General features: G+C 33.3%; 3 protein-coding genes across 3 annotated transcripts in view; all 3 read left to right on the top strand.

The window, feature by feature from the left end:
- The window catches only part of LOC129806012 (sodium channel protein Nach), a 46,701-nt gene extending 38,517 nt beyond the window's left edge, over positions 1-8,184 (top strand). The window contains exon 10 of the mRNA XM_055854303.1: positions 7,650-8,184. Coding sequence (XP_055710278.1) covers positions 7,650-7,771 — 122 coding nt within the window. The 3' untranslated portion in view covers positions 7,772-8,184. The remainder of the gene's footprint in view (positions 1-7,649) is intronic.
- LOC129805961 (probable cytochrome P450 28a5) lies at positions 1,549-3,584 on the top strand. Its single transcript, XM_055854251.1, has 3 exons — positions 1,549-2,132; positions 2,199-2,445; positions 2,511-3,584. Exons 1-3 carry the CDS (start codon positions 1,945-1,947, stop codon positions 3,579-3,581), a joined length of 1,506 nt encoding a protein of 501 aa, XP_055710226.1. The 5' UTR covers positions 1,549-1,944; the 3' UTR covers positions 3,582-3,584.
- A 7,935-nt stretch (positions 8,185-16,119) lies between the features above and the next one.
- Positions 16,120-16,890, top strand: LOC129806785 (uncharacterized). Its single transcript, XM_055855558.1, has 3 exons — positions 16,120-16,133; positions 16,365-16,611; positions 16,673-16,890. The coding sequence occupies exons 1-3, from the start codon at positions 16,120-16,122 to the stop codon at positions 16,763-16,765; spliced, it is 354 nt and encodes a 117-aa protein (XP_055711533.1). The 3' UTR covers positions 16,766-16,890.
- The last annotated feature ends 2,207 nt before the right edge of the window (positions 16,891-19,097 follow it).

Here is a 19,097-nt window from a genome sequence, read left to right as displayed (position 1 = left end):
TTTTCTTTATGGACAATCTTACAATCTCCTCTCTTACTTACTCAATTGTAGTCTTTCTACTGATTTGGAAACGTCTTTCGTCACTAAACTTTATCATTTTTACTCGTGGGGTTTTACATACAATTTCTCATATATTGAAGAAAAGGCGTGTTCCTATCCGGAACAATCAATAATTGATGATAAGCTAACTAATATTTGATAGAAATGCGTAAGTTTCTTAGGAAAAACAAAAGAAAATTCACAATATTCGAAGGCATGAACGTTCGAAGGGAGAGTACTTTCCCCTAATAACTGAGTTGCTGCTCTTCTGGTGTTCGCCAGAGAATTCGTTGCTTTTCAATTTGAAACACTTCGAATTTTCTCCAGAGCTTTCGATCCTTGGCGTGGGTAAAATTGCTAGGAGACGACTTTCGGATACTGGGCTAAATCACTGGTCTGAAAATCGCTTAATATGGATTTATTACGAAAGTGATTGAACAGACTTCTGTTCGCTTGGTACGTAAGCCCAAGAAGTTTTGTGTTTAAGCACAGAGAGCGACAATCAGAGCAAGTGACTTCCCAACTCAACAATTCAACCCAAATAGAGACAGGAAAAAATTCCTGCCTCCACCCAGGCTTGAACCGGGGGCCTTTCGCAATCTAGGCGAATGCTCTACCAACTGAGCTATGAAGACACCAGCTCTGACTGTCTTTTGGATTTAGACTTTAATATGGATTTAGACTAGACATTTAGCCCAGTTCCCGAATATCTCGAAATTTACGCTTACGTAGGCTTATACGGGCTTTATGCCTAAAGCTCGTATAAGCCTACAGTAAATGAATGAAGATCCTAATATTAACGATATTCAAGAAAGTCCTTCTGATCTTTTGCATCTTCTACTATTTTGAATATCCGGAAAGTAACTTAACCCAACTCATCCTGAAGATTCCTGATTCGGTGATAAAGAAAGATCATAGCAAGTTCCTAACCCGAGTTTTTTGAAGGCCTATGACATCCAGTTTAGCAACCTACGCCATTCGATCCTCCGTCACTTCAGGAGGATGTTCGGGTGCGATCCCAAAGCGGTCCAAGGCAAGATTCTGAATTTGATTCAGCCATCTTGTCCTAGGTTTGCCTCGCATCCCAATTCCAGTTTATCCTAATTATACTTGATGCTGTACTAGCTCTATCGGTTTGTTTTCTAATCCCGGAATGCTCTTTGCTTTAAATTAGAAACACTTAATGAATGTTTGTAAACAAAAAGAACCTTGAACCATACGATCAAGAAAGCAATAAAGTTCGTGAAGTGGGCGTTTGTATTAAAATAGAAAGCAAATATTTTGATTGTAATAAAACTTTGTCTATAATTTTCTACAAGTTGGTATGCCTTATCTATAATTAGTCCAGCTGATATGATTTGTTTTTTGCAAATTATACTGATTTCGACAAAATACTTTATGTTCTGTCGAAACATGTCGAGAACACGATTATATACACGAGTAAATGAGTATGATAGTTATGTAATTGTTAATGAATTGGTGAGTATCTCTGTGTTTTCTCTATGCTTGGTGCCGGTATCTTTCGGCTGTACACAATACATAGATGTTATTTAGTTTTTTTTTGTAAATAGAATCAACCTTGACTGATGATTGGATCAGTAAATGCGGCAGAAGGCCGCCAAAAATTTAGTTAGAAATTACATGAAGAAGTTATCTTAAATTTTGGAGTTTCAATAAATGTTTGGAAGGTGACTGATTTAAGACTGGTTGTGAAATTATGATTTTCACTTTTTTCTTATCACGCTTATCACATAATTTGCGTGGTTCTCCATCACAGAGATAAAAAATAAGACATATAACACTGACAAGTCTGCTTTTGGGCATCAGTATTGTATGAATTGTCTTTGGAGTCCAACGCAATTTTCTGAGTTCCACCAGTGAAATCTTGAGTATTTTTCTCTGAAGATGTTTCAAGAACTTGTGTACGTTCTAAGTGGTTTGGGAATTCTATTCTATGTCTTTATGACATGGAATTTTGAATATTGGAAGAAGAGGAAGGTTCCAGGACCACCGCCAAGATTTTTGCTAGGAAATCTTCCAAGTTTTATTACACAGAAGGAATTTGTTGCTTACGAGGTGGACAGATTGTACAAGTGAGTACATTAAATTAACGAAGTTATTTTTAGAATAACTCAATTGATCCATTCTGTTTATTGAAGAGAATTCAAAAACCGTTATGGTTTCATTGGATTTTTGAATGCGAGATCACCGAATGTCTTAATTATAAACCCGGAATTGGTTAAGGAGGTTCTCATTAAGAACTTCCGATCATTTTCGGACAACACATTTGCCAGTTTCACTGACAAGGAGAGTGATCCTATTTTCGGAAGAAATCCATTTATGCTCAAAGGTACAGAATGGAAGGAAAAACGGGCTGAGATCACTCCAGCATTCACAGTCAGCAGAGTTAGTTCAATTGAATCCATTTAAAAAAGTATTCAAAAAAGGCACTAACGAAATTCCCATTTTAGATCAAGACTATGTATCCGGTCGTTGAGGATGTGTGCTCTGTCATGAAGCAGTACATCCAGCGAGAGAATAAGAAGAATCCCAAAGGATTCGATGCTAAAGAACTGAGTGCCAAGTTTACAACGGATGTTGTATCAAATTGCATTTTTGGTCTCGATGCTGGATCCTTTACCAAAGAAAAGGCCATCATCCGTGAGATGGGAAAGGAACTTTTTACGCCAAATTGGAGAATTCTTGTTTACTTCTTCATCCTTACAGTCTTCCCTGCCGTTAGGCATATCTACAAAATGCCCTTCGTCCCGAAGAACGTAGAACAGTTCTTCGTGAAGATCATGAAGGATGCCATTGCATTCAGGAAGAAATCCAATTTAGATCGGTTTGACTACCTCCACTACCTCCTTGAACTCAAAGAAAAGAAAAACCTCAATGAGCTCGATATGGTAGCCCATGCAGTGACATTCTTTATCGATGGATTTGAGACGTCTAGTATTGCTTTGTCATTCGCACTGTACGAAATTGCAAATAACAAGAATGTCCAAGAAAAATTGCGCAATGAGATAAGAGATACTCTAGCAAAGCACGGAAAAATTACCCATGATGTTGTGTCTGAAATGCCTTATCTCGACCAGGTATTTATGGAAAGTCTTCGCCTGTACCCACCTGCAGCAATTTTGGCAAAATTAGTCACTGAGACCACCGAACTGAAACTTTCCGATGGAGACTACAGGACCATTGAAAAGGGAATGGAAGTCTTCATACCCGTTTACAGTTTGCAACGCGATTCTGAATACTTTGACCAACCCGATAGCTTCATTCCCGAGCGGTTTGATCAGGAAAATGGTGGTGTCAAGGCATTCCGTGATAAGGGTGTATTCTTGCCTTTCGGAGATGGACCTAGGATTTGCTTAGGACAGAGATTTGCCCTGGCTCAAGTTAAAGCGGCGATTGTGTCTTTGGTTAAAGACTTTGACATTAGTGTTAATCCGAAAACTAAAGTGCCTCTTGTCTTCGATCCAAAACAGTTCTTGATTTATCCCTTGGATGGAATTTGGCTTGACTTCAAGGAACTCTAAAGTACGATGGTAAATCCCTTTTGAACCCAATAAGAAATTACCATTTCCTGATAATTCATTTCATTTAACCGTGTCATTTAACCGTAGATTCGGGTTACTTTGTTTTTCGTAAGCTTTTCTTTAATTCTAGCAACTTAGGATGGTCTTCAATGCTCCTATATGCCATATCCGATTGATAAAGACCATCTTTAAAAATATAATTAAAGAAAAGCTTACAAACAACAAGGATAGTAATTTGTATGTACGGTACTGCTTGAAATTTGAATCAATTAAGGATTTATTCAAACTAAATAAAAACTATTCTAGGTGCAGTAGTACTTTCAAAATCTAAACAATAATAGTCTCAAATCAAAACCATAATACTCTAGAATCAAAACCAAAATAGTCTAAAAACAAAACCATAATAGTCTACAATCAAAACCATAATACTCTAAATCAAAACAAAAATAGTCTAAAATCAAAACCATAATAGATTAAACTCTAGACCATAATAGTCTAAAATCAAAACCATTATAATCTAATTTCAAAACTATTCTTCATTAAAATTGAAACCATGATTTCGCTAAGATCAAAACCACAATAGTCTTAACTCGAAACCTCTATAGTCTAAAACCGAAATCATGACCTTCTAATTTTAATACTACTGTATGTTCTATCAGTGTTTAAAACTACGATTCGCTAAATTCAAACCTACTGTTCTCCTATGATTAGGCACAATTTATTCTACTTTTTAAACTATCATACTCTATTAGAAAAATTCAAGCGCAAAATATCTCAATTATAGGGGAATGTTTTCCCTTTTTTTAATTCTTGTAGTCTTGATTCAAAACCACATTTCTTAATTTTTTCTAACTCAAAATTTGTCTTTGCGTGTGAATTCATACAGGTCTCGTCTTCAGATGTCTAATATTTCATTAAAAAATCGCAGTGTTCGATGCTACTCTGTGTTCAGTTGTACCCTACTTTTCCCTAACTAGGTGATAAACCGATTTTAGATAAAAATAACACAGATTTTGAGCTAAATTTTTTTGGAGTTTTAAAGGATTGAAACTGGAAGAACACATTATGGGAGTAATACGTACTCCACTTCGTTGTAATACTTCCTTGAAACATTTACAATTTATATAAAAAATCTTCAGAGTTTCTAATCTGTACACCATTTCGGACCACATTATCTGCCCCTTGATTAAATAATTAATCTCAAAGAATGTTTTAGCCTTTCTACGTCCTCTGGTTTAAACATAGCTTGAAAGCTTTCAAAGCTGTCAAAGCTCTACTCAATCTGAGTATGCAATAGAGTCCAAATTTTAAGATTAATAATTCAATAAGAGGTAATTAAATACTTAGTGCTTTCATTTAGCAAAGAAATACATATAAAAAAATATTTTCAAAAATTAACCGGGCATTTAAAAGTTAAATGAAATAACAATATGTGGAATTTTAAAGTTTTGAAAGGAGACTGAACGAATTTAAGAGCCTTTTTCTATTTCTTTCTTTACTAAATATTTAAAAAAAGAAAATATTTTTGGTAATAAGAAATGAAGGAATTCTCTTATTGTAAGGTTAAACATTTTCCCTAAAAGATCCCCTATTCCTTACGAAAACCAAAATCTACAAAAATAAACTTGTCTCGGAATAAAAGTTTTTCCCAAACGTAAGGCCTTTTTTAGAATAGAGGAAGTTATGAAAAAGGTTGAAATTTTCAATTAATCTCCTTGATGATCTTGTTTATAATAATAATTCTTTGCATTAGATTCTTTACATACAAAATTAAATATAAATTTTATACTTAGACTTATATAAATAAGTCCTTTTCAACACACTCAATTTCAAATCCCATCCAATGAATGCCAATGCATTAATTCTAAATCCTTGATCATTTAGTTTTAGTTATAATTTGCAAATCTGAAGACATTTTTCATTTTTCAGCTAATGCTGAACTTAAGCTCCCGATCTCTTAGCGTCAAAGGGATATGGATTCTAGCCCATTGCATTCGCAAAGATCTTCTGTATTCAAACGTCTCGGGGATAATAATATCATATATTCTTAAATTTAGAGTCAAAATTTTTTTGTGTGAATAAATACGAAAAAAATTAAGATTACTGGTCATTTTTTCTGTGAATTTTTATAGGGGTAACGCAAGTGGTAACTTTGGCTTAAGCTGAATCTTAAACTGAAATTTACATTTCTTAAAATAAACTGGTCTCAGTTTCTATGAAATCTGTAAACTGAGACAGATTTTCTAGTACCGAAAGATTTTTATATTTGCTCAAATCTTTTCTGAAAGCGCTCTAGAAAATCACAAGAGCACTTTCATATTTTTCATTTTGGCATTTAAACTCTCTGAACCATGAAATGAAAATATTTTTAGAAATTCCCACTAAGTTCCTAAGGATCTTCGTGCATTTTACATGAAAATGTGTTAGAAAACACCTGGAATTTTCATTTCCATTTTATAAATTCTTTAGGATAAAGTGGTACAAGTTGGACAATGCAATGGTACAAGTTGGACAGGACTTTTTTCTTGATAAATTTAGTACTTCCTTTTTATTTGTCTATTTTTATTGCTTTAGTTTTATAATTTGGTTTCTTGTGCTTGAAAACAAATTTTGTACTGTATTTATCAAAAAAAAAGCCATGTCCAACTTGTACGGGCGAATTGTCCAACTTGTAACACTATGTCCAACTTGTATCATTTTACCCTATATTACAACATGGTAGTAATTTATTTTGTTTTCCTAATACAAGGAATACACATTGCTCTAAGGATCTAAGGAACCTAACCTAAGTCAAACATTTCCTGAAAAAATTAGGCCAGATTCATTAAGAGAATATAGGAAAAATATGAAGTGTTCGAAGCTAGAATGTGTGCGAAACCTGCAAGTCTGCTCCTACTTGAAAGTATGTGGCATACTTGAGAATGGAAAATTCCTAATAATTTTATTTGTTTTTTTTTTATAGTAGAAAGCGTGCTACCTTCAGACGATTCAAGCTTCGAACAACTCATTTTTTCAATACGTTTTTTTTATGAATTTCGCCCATTATAATATTATATTTTAATAGGTAGTCCAATGCTTCAAATTTCCAGAAAAGAGCCGTAGGGGAAATGGGGAACCTTTGAAAGTGGGTCACCTTTGAAATTGGGACTTAGCTGCACAAACAGATTAAGAAACTAAATTATATCACGATAAGGCTCAATTTTATTTAAAAATAGGTAAAAAAAAATCTCAATTTCAAAGGTGCCCCACTTTCAAAAGTGCCCCACTTCCCCCTGGATCAAATCCATTAAGAACATAGGAAAAAAATTGAGTTGTCCGAAGCTTGAGTCGTCCGAAGGTAGTGCGCTTTTGCCTACATTTTACGTAGTAGCGCAGTGTATTGAATAATAAAACGCTCACTCTCTGATAGCGGAAAGTGCCCATGGTTCATACGGTACATACGATCAAAAGCTTCGTAATGGCTATTTTTTCTTTAGTCTTTCCCCTATTTTTTAAAATAAGTGGGTTGAGTCACATTTATTGAGAAACCTAGGAAAAATTTAGTCATTACGAAGCTTGCTCAGGATCGTACGAAGCTTGGGCACTTTTCCTTACAAGGATTTTGGGTTCGACTTTTCGTTTTAATCCCAAAAAAGCTTTCTTGAATGAAAGATAGATTATTGTTCTCAAAATGTTCTTCAGTTCAGCCAGTTTTTAAAAGAATTGTAGTAAGATTTGTTGGGTAGACATAATGCCGGCTTCAGACTGGAGGTTTAGCCCAGTTCCCGAAAGTCTCAAAAAAAATAATAACGAAGCAATTTTATTGATTTTTCAAAATTAATCAATTTTTTGCCCTTAATGTTCAATTCTAAACAACAATTTCCTGAAAAATCGTGCCTGAAAAGGAATTAGAGGAGTTGAGCCAGATAGCTAAGCCTTAGGTCTGAAGCTCGTATAAGGGTCTCAAATAGAGTCTAGGTGTCTACAGCCCACATGAAAATCTTGCTTTCAAGAAGGCATAGGCTCTCTATAGGATGCAGTGCTACGTTATTCTTAATAGAATTTAATGCAATAAAATTTTCTTTGCAGTGTCCATGGGAGGAACAACTGGACTGTTCGTGGGAGCTAGTCTTCTGAGCTTTGTCGAAATCCTCTACTATTTCACAATTCGCCCCTATGGAAATTTTCTCATGGAGAGACGCACTAAATAGTTTATGGGAGACATCGAACACCATCTCTCTGTACCCACAATTTCTTCCTTGAGTTATTGCACTACACAAAATGCTGCTCCCAAGATGGTGGGGACACTGGACCCCAACATTTTCTTCCACACTTCACTTTCGTCGACAGGCCAGTGGCCAGTCGCTCTGACGGCGATTATCAGTTGGAATTGAAAGGCTGGTCGGGGCGGTAAAAGTGTTGCTGGTCATCGTCACGAAATATACGTAAAGCAAAACAAATTATCATTTCCATTAAAAGTCAAGACCAGCTTCTGTTAGTCTTTTATCTCTTCAAAAATTAAATTGCCCGAAATATTGGATTATTGCAAGTTACCTAAAAAAAAATGTAAGTTTTTTTTCGTGTGCATTGTGAAAAGAAGTTTAAATAAAATTGCAATATTTTACACAATTTTTTTTCCAACAAAGGCATTCACCCTCAATAAAATTTAATAATATTTTGTGAAATTTTAGAGATTGATGTTTGAAAAGCACAATAAAACTGAGTGATAAAAGTTTTTCGTCATTGCCTAATTTCTTTTTTTTTGTGCAATAATTGTAAAAAAAAGGTACTTATCTAACAAATGTTTTTCAGTGAGAATATTACTCGTGATTGGTTTTATATTTGACATCAGAAAAAAAGAGGCAACGATTGTCTAAGAAATGGAGTTACTGTGTCTTCAACCATCAACTTTTTCCTATCCACTTAATTCCTTTCGCTTTCTTTCACTTTATCACGTGACAATATTGCATATAAGACTTTTCCTGTTTCTCCTCTCTTTCATCTCAGAATAATTCAATATCCGATTGCAGCACAAAATTGCATTTTTATACAAAATAAAAAATTAAATAATTCCCTCTCATTCATAAAGTAACATTTCATTTTGTTGTAATACTTTATTGATTGGTTGTCTTGGGAGAAGACATTTCAATTTCATGATGGATTTTCATCACTTTTCCCGCGATGTGCACAGTCCCTAATTGAATTGTTGTAGCGTGAAGAAATAATCTCCTTAAAAGAACCCATCTTGCTGAAATATTAATCAATTTTCAATTGACCTACCACTATAGCAATATTGGCAAAAAAATATCTATTAAATAACCAAGTGTTTGTAGCTTTAATGGCGCAATCGTAAATTCCATTCAAAATTTTTCGTACAGATGGAAAACAACAAAAAACGAAGTTGAACTAATTTCTCCACAAGCGTCTCTTAAAATAAGATACTTATCTGTGCAAAATCTGTTACAGTGAATGGCATTCTTATTAACAATTGGCTAGATCAATTCATTTGATAAATTTTCTCGCATTTTCACGTCAAGTTCAACATGCAATAATATATGAGTTATATTTATTTAGAATTAATTAGCTTTGATTGATCTAATTTACCGACAACCTATATTTTAGATGCAATTTTAAATTGATTTTTTTTTATCTATAATTTTCTGAGACAATGCAATGGTCTTAATATCAAGTAGGGGAAAGCACGCTACCTTCGGATGACTCAAGCTTCAAACACCTAATTTTTTTCATCATGTTTTTAATGAATTAAACCCATTATATTACAATATCATATTTTAATAAGCTAATCGAATGCCTCAAACTTCCTGAAAATAAACATGGGTCAAATCCATTAGGAACATAGAAAAAATGAGTTTTCCGAAGCTTCAATCGTCCGAAGGTAGCGCGCTTTCCCCTAGAGCTTATCAATGTACAAATTATTTATAAAAGCTAAACTAGGATTTATCAGAAAAATGTTAAATATACTTGATATTTTCTTTATTTTTCCAACCTCTGTAAAAATTTCTTATTGAATTAGGGGGTAAATTAGTATATAGCCAGCAAGTAAACCCTGAATCCGTCAGCCTGCATGATCTCTCTAATTCAGAGGTGTGCAAGAACCGTTGAAACCGAATAAACGTCAAAATAAGTTTGTTATGGTAGCGTTTTGACCATTGACGTACGTGTTTCATTTGACGTTAATTCGGTTTCAACGGTTCTTGCACGCCTCTGCTTTAATTGCTACGATCACCCTCTATGATCGCACTGATCGCGACAATTAGTCTCTGTTATCACTCTGATCGCACTGATCGACACAATTAGTCTCTATGGTCGCTCTAGTCGCGACGATTAGTCTCCATGATCGCACTGACCACGACAAATAGTATCCATAATCGCTCCCACTGATCGTGACGATTATTCTCCATGATTACACTGATCACGAAGATTATCCCCAAGATGACACTTTTCGGAACAATTAGTCTTCATTATCGCTCTGATCCCACTAATCGCGACAATTAGTCTCTGTTATCACTCTGATTGCACTGATCGCGACGATTAGTCTCCATGATCGCACTGACCACGACAATTAGTATCCATGATCGCTCTGATCAGACTGATCGCGATGAATAGTCTCCACTATCTTTCTGATCGCACTGATCACGACAATCAATCTTCATGATCACACCGATCGCGACGATCAGTCTTAAGATCGCGCTGATCACGCAATTGGTCGCTATGATCACACTGATCGGAATCCAAAGTAAACCGTGAGTGACATACCTGTTTACCCCCTGGTTTGACATCTATATCTCGGTAACATGTTAATAATTTTTGTGTTTTTGTATATCAGCGGTATTAGTACACTCAGAAAAATATTCGAGTAAAACTTACTCAAATCGATGTTGAATTAACTCTTTTTCGTTGTGATTTTCGATTAACTATATTTTAGAGTTGATTTTACTTCTAATTAAGTGTAATATTCGGAAGAGTTGTTTTAACTTTTTTTCCTAAAATTTACATGACAAAAAAGTGTAAATAACTCTTTTTAAGACTCAAAATAATTCGTTTTAAGAGTTAAAATAACTCATTTCAAGAGTTAAAAAGAATCTTTTTTTGAGTTAAAGTAACTCTTTCAAATCCCAAAATGAATTTATTTTGCAATTTTATGTTTTTTTTTGTTTTATCATTTTCTTTATTAATATTTTCTTCCCTATGTTCCCTATTTTCGGAGCGAAATATCAAGTATAATGCAAGCACATGTTTTATGAAGAACTGTCAGGCATATTTTTAATTGATGTTATGAACTTTGTCACACGAAAATCTTCTTGACTGAAGTATATTCTTAAAACGAAAACACTTAGGCATATACTTCAGTCGAGATGAAATTTTACATCGAAAAAGAGTAATAATTACATCGATATCCAACGAATTAATTCAACTCGCACGAAGAGTTGTTTCGACTCTATTTAGTAAAATTTACAACGAAACAGGGTAACAATTAAATGGATATTCGTAGAGTTAATTCAACTCTGCCATAGAGTTGTTTTAACTTTTTAGGTTTTTTCTAAGTGTAGGTAATATTTTGAAATGATAAGTAATATTCAAATCACTTTTTTCACTTTTTTCTATGTACAATAGGTATGATCAATTTTGCATTAGTATTAAACAGGAATAATCTCAAAAGAACTAATAAGCTCAATGATAAATACAGTGAATATAACTTTCAGGAAACGTATTTTTAATTGTAAATAAAATGAAAGTACGTCTGAATAATTATTAGAGGTGTGATATGTATATATTGTTACAATTCTGGGGGCAGGGTAAAACCTTGCAACTTCTCGTAATAACTCTCAATTGCCTCAAGACCGAAGGGAAGGAGCGATGAGCTCCTAGATCTAGGAAAGACACCGGAATTGCTCTTGTAGATTTTTATTTACTTCACTAATAAATTTTACTTCATTTTATTAGGGCAAGATGGGGCACTTTAGTGACCGGGGTTAAAGGGGCCCTCCTCCATAAGATCAGCCTCGGACAGACCAAGGTGGATATTTTAACAATTGCTTATAAACAATCAGGTACAGATCTCCAAACTCGACTCTAGTTCCCGAATGATATATTACACTATCTTATAGTTGTTTTAGTTATACGTTGCACGCAGGAATTATAGCCTGAAGCGTAAAACTGGCTTCAGACGTAAGGGCCTTGACAGACTTGAGGATTAGTCGAGAGACGACTTAGCGTAATTTTATTCGAAATAACGGTTAAACCGAATTTCTATCACTTTTCACTAAGCCGTCTCTCGGCTTAAGTCGTAAGTGTGTCTAGAGCATAAGGCTCACCCATATGGCTTAACTACTCTAATTTCGTACCAATCACGATTTTTTAGAAAAAATTAACTTAGGATTGGATTATTAAAGATAAGTGACTTTATAGGGTTCTCAAAAAGCAGTAAAATTGCTCGCTATTCAGGATTTTAAGACCTTCGGGAACTGGGCTAAACCTCTAGTCTGAAGACCGCTTAAAATTGCTTTCTTTGGAAGAATAGCATATAATACCGCAACAATATTTTTATGGGGATACAATACGCGATACACGATCTAAAGTGAATTTTCAGTATAATCGTATACTTCATGTAAGGAACACATATCCATTAAGAAGTACACAATCTTTGTGAGCTATCATGAAACCGTTCAAGAAGGAATTGGATTTAATGCCATAATCGAAAGCCATAAAAATCGTTCTGCTTTCTCACAAATTTTATTGTTCCAGAAGTTTATTCTTTAGTGTTTATTTTCGTATATTACTGAAAAGTTAATAAGAAAAATTACTAGAAATCGTTCCATTAAGTCTTTTGTTGTGGGTTTTCTCCTTATTCTGTGACTAAGAGAATCAACATTACTCATACCATCCTGCCTTAAATCATTAAAAAATACATAATTTAACTGAAGGAGAGACTTATGGCCTCTACACACTAAAGCAATTTATGTCCATATTGAAGCAAATTGCCTACAACTGTGTCAAATATGAACATAAATTTCTCGAGTGTGTATATATTAAATATAATTTTATGACCAAATGAAACGATTTTTAAAGTGCTTAGTCAGCAACTGATGAAAATGTAATATAATCATTATTTTGATTATACTTACGTTAAGTTACCTCTCGGCTTAAGTCGTAAGTGTGTCCATCACATTACGCTCTGGCTGGACTTGAAAAATCGTTTCATATAGTCATAAAATTTATTTTCCTGCCACCGATCGGTTATCCACTTTTCTTTGAACACTGAGAGAAATCCGAAAAAGTTAAAATAACATTCCGGAAATGTTTATTTTATCATACAGTATTGAGCCGAAATCGGTGTAAATATTATGCTTTTTAAGTGTATTATGGGTTAAAATTACCCTTTTTCATGTTAATTTTACCCTTAAAAAGGTGTAAAATTAACATTAAAAAATGTTGATATATTTTTACACCTAAAAAGTGTTAAAATTTTGAGGAAAAAAAGTTAATCGCACCTCCATTTTTTTCTCAGTGAAGGGTTAAGTCATTCAAAATTCTAACCAACCAAACAAACCAATTGATCTACATAATTTTATGGCAAATAAATATTTAATTGCTAACAATAACTACTTAAATAAAAGAAAAATAGTTGAATTCAAATCTCTATTGCTGTATGAGCCCCTTTGTATTTAATAGAGCTACACCCACTTTTTAATGTTGCTGCTGTATCACATGAAAAACCGCGATAAACTTGCACAAATAACAATATCGACATTTCGGTCATCGAAATTTCAAAAAATTCACCATATTGTCCATTTGATTGCTAAAAAATTCAACAAATTGCCGAAATTTCATCTTCAAATTTGAATATAAATCTAATTTAGTGTCTTCTATTTGCTAAAATCGATCCATTGTATTATTTGAAGTAGAGAAAGGCGTAATTTTTAATTCAAAATTGACATTTTAAAATGTGTAACACATCGACCAACAACAAAAAATGGTTCACGTGACGAAAACAATCTTGTTTGATGTGAAGAAAAATACCTTTAATATACAAATTGTTTTGTTAATAATTCGTGAATCGCAGAGACACTCACATAATATCCAGTTGTATCGATTTTCTGCACGAATTATTACACCATAGAGAGATTGATAAAGACCTCCAGTTCTCATTGGTGAGCCACCTCATGTACTCAGTGAGCAGTGAAAGTGATTTATAAAGCAATAAATTGGCTAAAGACTGTACATCGCGTACACAAAATACAAACATATGGCATCACTTCTCCAATTGGATGCAATTAAATCTACAATTTTATATCGACAAACTAGTAATTTTTCCCTCCCTCTGCATCATTTTCATCATCATTTGTAACATGTGATCAACAAACTGTTTATCCGGTGCCTGAGACCTCTTTTACTGCACCTCTCAACACCTATTTTTCCGCATAGTCCACTGTTATTTAATGCTGAACTTCGTGATGAGATACTGCAATTGACTCTTAAATTGCTGGTGATCCCTGGAAGTATAATTTCTTTCAACGCTGCTTGCGAAAACGAGTAATATATGTAGTCATAAGACAAAGTTGCAGAGAAGGTGGTATAGCTTCGACACCATCTCTCGCTCTAGCACTATCATCAGAAGATGTGATAAAATGATATACACTTTGCGGAATGCTCGAGATCATTAATTTACACTAGATCCTAGCATTATGCACATTTTCGGGATCGATAGAAAAAGCGCGAAATGGCATTATGCATCGAGAAAATTTGCATATCTTTCTTTCTTTCGGGGCTTTCTTTCGAATAAATCGGCCGTAGAATGAATTTCGCGCGGAGTAAAAGTAGTTCAAACAAAAAGATTCAACTGTTTAATAGAAATGCATTAACAAATAGTACTTTTTGGCCAGAGAGTTCTTCAATAAGTGGTTAGAATATTTAAAAAATTTACCTTAATAAAAGAAATTAAAGTTTTATTCTGAAAGAGTACAGTAGAGTTCCTCAAATTTGAACTCCTCAAATTTGAACGACAGTTGAGTTCAAAAAGTAAAATTTGAGGTTATGTGAAGAAAGTTTTGCGTGGAGTGCCATTTTTCTCTGGTATTTCCTCAATATTATCGTTTTATATTAACTTCCGCAACAAATTCCATTTATTTCACAATAAATTACATTGATATATTCTCTAAAGTTGTTTATCTTAATTTACGAAAAGTGGATTTCACATGAATTCCGTTACGTTTTTGAAAATATCGTTCAAATTTGAGGAGTGAGAAATGTCATCTATACCCCCCAAATGTTCAAATTTGAGGAACTATACTGTAACAAAATGTTTTCAAATTTCCCGCTTCTCAACGTATTAGGGGAGACTGGGGAAAAACGTCACAAATTGAAAAATTCAAAATTCAGTATCTTCCAAGATAAAAAAAATAGCGGCACAAATTTTTTTCAATAGATAACCCCCATATGCCTTCTTCAATGTCGTAAGTTTCTTAGAATTCGAACAAGGAATTTAGAAAATAAAAATATCGAAATTTTTAGCCCTATTTTTGAAATATTTTCCTTGAAGAAAATAACAATTATTACCTACTTATTATCCAAAATTTATGCACTGACGATTATTTCCTAAATAACTTGGATTCTTTGAATACGAAGCTGCTATCTATTTTAGAATTTTACAAAGATTCTTCTCTCAAGAAATATTTTTATTAAAAACGACTACTTGGGGTAAAAAGTAACAAAAGATATCGAGCAAAAAGTAAGAAAAACCGAAACAATTTATGATGTCTCACGACGAAAAGAAACGTCATTATCATGTTTCGCCGCTTGTAGTTTGCATTGGTCAAACGATTTGCAGTCTTTTGTGTTTTTTTTTTTTCTAAAATAGCTTGAAAAGCGCTTTTCTCGTTTTCTCACTTTTCTCGCAGAGAAAACGGTGTTTTACAAAGGGTTAGATGAATAAATTTTCTATGAAAATATATCCTCTAGGTATTTTTTCAAATTTACGGAAGCCCGTAATGAAGCGAATCAAAATATGATAATACCCAATGTCTGTTACTATTTGCCCCAGCATTTTTGAGAATAGTCACAAAATTACCCTTTAGATATATTCTGAACGGAATATCACGTATGATGCCCGCATTATGTCTGCATGAAACACTGTCAGGCATATTTCTAGTTGATGTTCCATATGAACTTTGTCACACGAAAATTTTCTTGACTGAAGTATATTCTTAAAACGAAAACACTTAAACAAATACTTCAGTCGAGATGAACTTTTACATCGAAAAAGAGTAATAATTACATCGATATTTTACGAATTTAATTCAACTCGCACGAAGAGTTGTTTCAACTCTTATTTACTAAATTTTTCAACGACAAAGAATAATAATTACATGAATATTGAGTTGTTTTAACTTTTTAGCTTTTTTCGTATTGGTGAAACTAGAACAAATTTCAGAAGAATTTTAGGTGAGCTCTTCGAAGATCCAATGTAATAATCGCACACCGTTTGACTTCTAAGTCTCAAAATAAGCGAGATAAAGGGTAAGAACGTCACAAACTAAAAATGGAAGAACTAATGTAACTATACATTGCTCTCTTTGTGGAGTTCGAGCAATAAAAGCTAGTTAATACTGGACCGTGACAAAATGATCACGCTTGTGGAATTATACAAAAAGCGAAACTGAAAGTGAATGCCATCACGTAAAATGCCTTCCTATCTCTCGTTTAAAAATAAAAATTAGAGATGGTGCAATTCGATCACATGTCACCCACATAATAAAATTGTAATTTATTCATAAATAAATAAAGATTAATCAATTCAATTGGCAAATTACCATCCAAATTGATCTTCATCAGGCAAAAAATCATCATTTATGCTGTGACCATCTTCATCTGCATCTCAATAACTTTTGCACAAATTCCCCACCATGCTGTGCTAAATATCGAACAAGAGGAAAATCTTCTGCCGGATCATCTGAAAAATCCCTTCCTGAGGACACCACGAGTAGCAGCCGCTCTGGCTGTGAGCAGTTGGTTTGGCCATGGAGAAGAACCAGTATCGTACTTTGAATATTTTTCACCTTAAGGGATTTCCTAAAAAGAATTTTTCCTTTCAGGTTTTCGAGAGAGAGGCTGATAAAATTCCCAGAAGTGAAATCTACACCGTTCTCACACATGCTGGATTAATTCCTAGACGATTTTTCAAATAATCCATCATTCCACCAACTTTTCAGTTTTCCCGCCTTTTTCCACCTCCCAATCTTAAGTGTACATAATATTGTCATCATGTTTGAGATACGTTATTTTTTATGTGAAATTAAATATAAACATGTCTTGTAAATTAATGTCTTTAGTATGATTTATTTCTATTTTTGAAAAAAATCTTCAAGGGTTCTCATTATAAATTTATAATGTCGGCAGAAAGTTTTAGCTGTATTTCTATCGAAGGAAAATGTAAGAAAATTCTTAGGGATGAGAATTCTTCTACCGGATTTTAATTAAACAATACAATAGCCGCCTTGATCGTCAATTATCACAAGTTTTAGACTCTTAAAATCCTTAAAAAGGCCTTGTAAAAATCGTTGCAGCCGGTGTTTGTCAATTCTCTTAAAGCTTTTGGATTCAGTTTAGACATTTTTTAATTGAATAAGCCATGTTTTTACTTTATCATAATAAGAATATTTACTAAGGAGTTCATTATAAGACTTTAATAATTTTAAGTTTGAAGCATTGCGATGAAGGCAATAACGTAATAATAACCGTAATTCCCAAATGAATCTTAAAATCTTTTTATTATTATTCTTGATTTTAGGAAATTCAGGTTTTTTAGTCTGGCTAAATAACTAAAGCGGTCTTCAGACTAGAGGTTTAGCCCTATTCCTAAAGGTCTCAAAATCTTAAATAAGATGTCATTTTAATGGTTTATAAGAGCCGACTGAATCATTTTCCTTAATATCCAATTCTAGGTCAAAATTTTCTGAAAGTTTAAGGATCGTATAAGGTTAAGCCTTGTATGGTCTTCAGACCTAAGGCTTATTCATATGACTTACTATCTATGATTTCTTTTCTAACAAGATTTCTAGGAAGTTTTTTGACTTTCGAGTAAATATGAAGGGCAAATATGATCCATTTCGTTTTCAAAACCATTAAAATTAGTTGTTATTTGTGATTTAGAGTCTTTCGGTAACTTGGCTAAACCTCCAGTCTGAAACCCCTGTTATACGGGCTACAGAGGCTTAGTCATATGGCTTAACTACTTTAATTTTTTATCAAACAAGATATTTTTAGAATCGGATTATAAAGGCAAATTTATCTATAGATTTCTGGAAAACAAATAAATCTGGTTGCTACTTACGATTTTGAAAACTTCGAGAACTAGACCTGAAGACCGCTTTAACTTTAAGGTTTGAAACCTGTGCAAAGCAGTGATTTAAAATTAAGAATATTTATTTAGAAAGTTACATACTGAGCTGTTAATTAAATGCTTAGTGCCTCATTTTTAACAAATTTTTCACTAGTGTTTTTAAAGAAAAAGCGCTAAATTCAACTATGAAAGCAATGATTATAAAAGTTCCCAACGGACGATGAAGGAACTAAACCTTATTCAACTTAAAAAATCTCTAACCCCACACAAAATTATCAATATTAATATATAATCACTATAATTCACGAGATTCCAAATGGTTATTCCTTGCTAAACGTAGAGAACTTGCTAAACCCAAGAAAAACTCATTTTTTTTAATAAATTGATATGAATGACGATCTTTTAAAAAAAAAATCAAAAAATATTAAGGATAAGGAAATATTATTTAAAAAAAATAATTACTTAAAAAATATTAAGAATATGTACTAAGGAAGTCCTTAGTGCACAACCGGAGTTATAAAAAACAAAGATCGGTTTCGAAAACCAAAGAACAGACGTTTTACTTCTTGTTTCGTCCGCACGGTGGCCGAAGTACTTTGTGCACTTTCTGTTCGAATTTCGAAGTGTCTCAAAAGTTAAAATATATCTGTTTTTGCTTTCTTGCGCGAAAAATAAATACAAAAATGATCATTTCATTATAATTCTCCTCATTAATTACAGACTAATATTTGCAACACATTCTTTGTGTGATATTTCAAATGTTTCATCACCATTTGCGAAAATTTAGTTTGAAAATTCAAAATTGTGATCTTGATTTTTTTTTTAAAGTCCACGTGTGAATGAAACTGTCCCTTGAAATTCAGAAGAATTAAGCAAAATATTTAACCGTTTGACTTAATTCGACTTAGCATTTGGTATTCGAGTTTGTGAATATATCTAGTCTATACTTTACCACTAAAGTTTAAAATCATATTTAACGCTCTTTTATGATACAAAAAATGCATAGAAAAAATATTTCGAATTTAAAAAATTATAGAAATATTAGTAAAGACATTGTAAGTGATATGAAGATCAGCTTAAAGGGAGGGCCTTCTCGGAAGCTGACCAGACGCTATATCTAGGGGATACTGGGGCAAAAAGTCACAAAACGGATATTTTATTTTTCTACAAAGTACTCG

The sequence above is a fragment of the Phlebotomus papatasi genome, chromosome 3 (genome assembly GCF_024763615.1).
Source record: "Phlebotomus papatasi isolate M1 chromosome 3, Ppap_2.1, whole genome shotgun sequence".
Taxonomy (NCBI): Eukaryota; Metazoa; Arthropoda; class Insecta; order Diptera; family Psychodidae; genus Phlebotomus; species Phlebotomus papatasi.
This window is presented reverse-complemented; position numbering and strand designations above follow the sequence as displayed.

Excerpts from the sequence above, each read along its gene's own strand:
- LOC129805961 (XM_055854251.1), top strand. The coding sequence starts at position 1,945 with ATGTTTCAAGAACTTGTGTACGTTCTAAGTGGTTTGGGAATTCTATTC. Across the intron at positions 2,133-2,198 it reads GAGGTGGACAGATTGTACAA|AGAATTCAAAAACCGTTATG; the intron begins GTGAGTACATTA and ends TGTTTATTGAAG. Across the intron at positions 2,446-2,510 it reads CAGCATTCACAGTCAGCAGA|ATCAAGACTATGTATCCGGT; the intron begins GTTAGTTCAATT and ends TTCCCATTTTAG.
- LOC129806785 (XM_055855558.1), top strand. Across the intron at positions 16,612-16,672 it reads TTGGCCATGGAGAAGAACCA|GTTTTCGAGAGAGAGGCTGA; the intron begins GTATCGTACTTT and ends TTTTCCTTTCAG.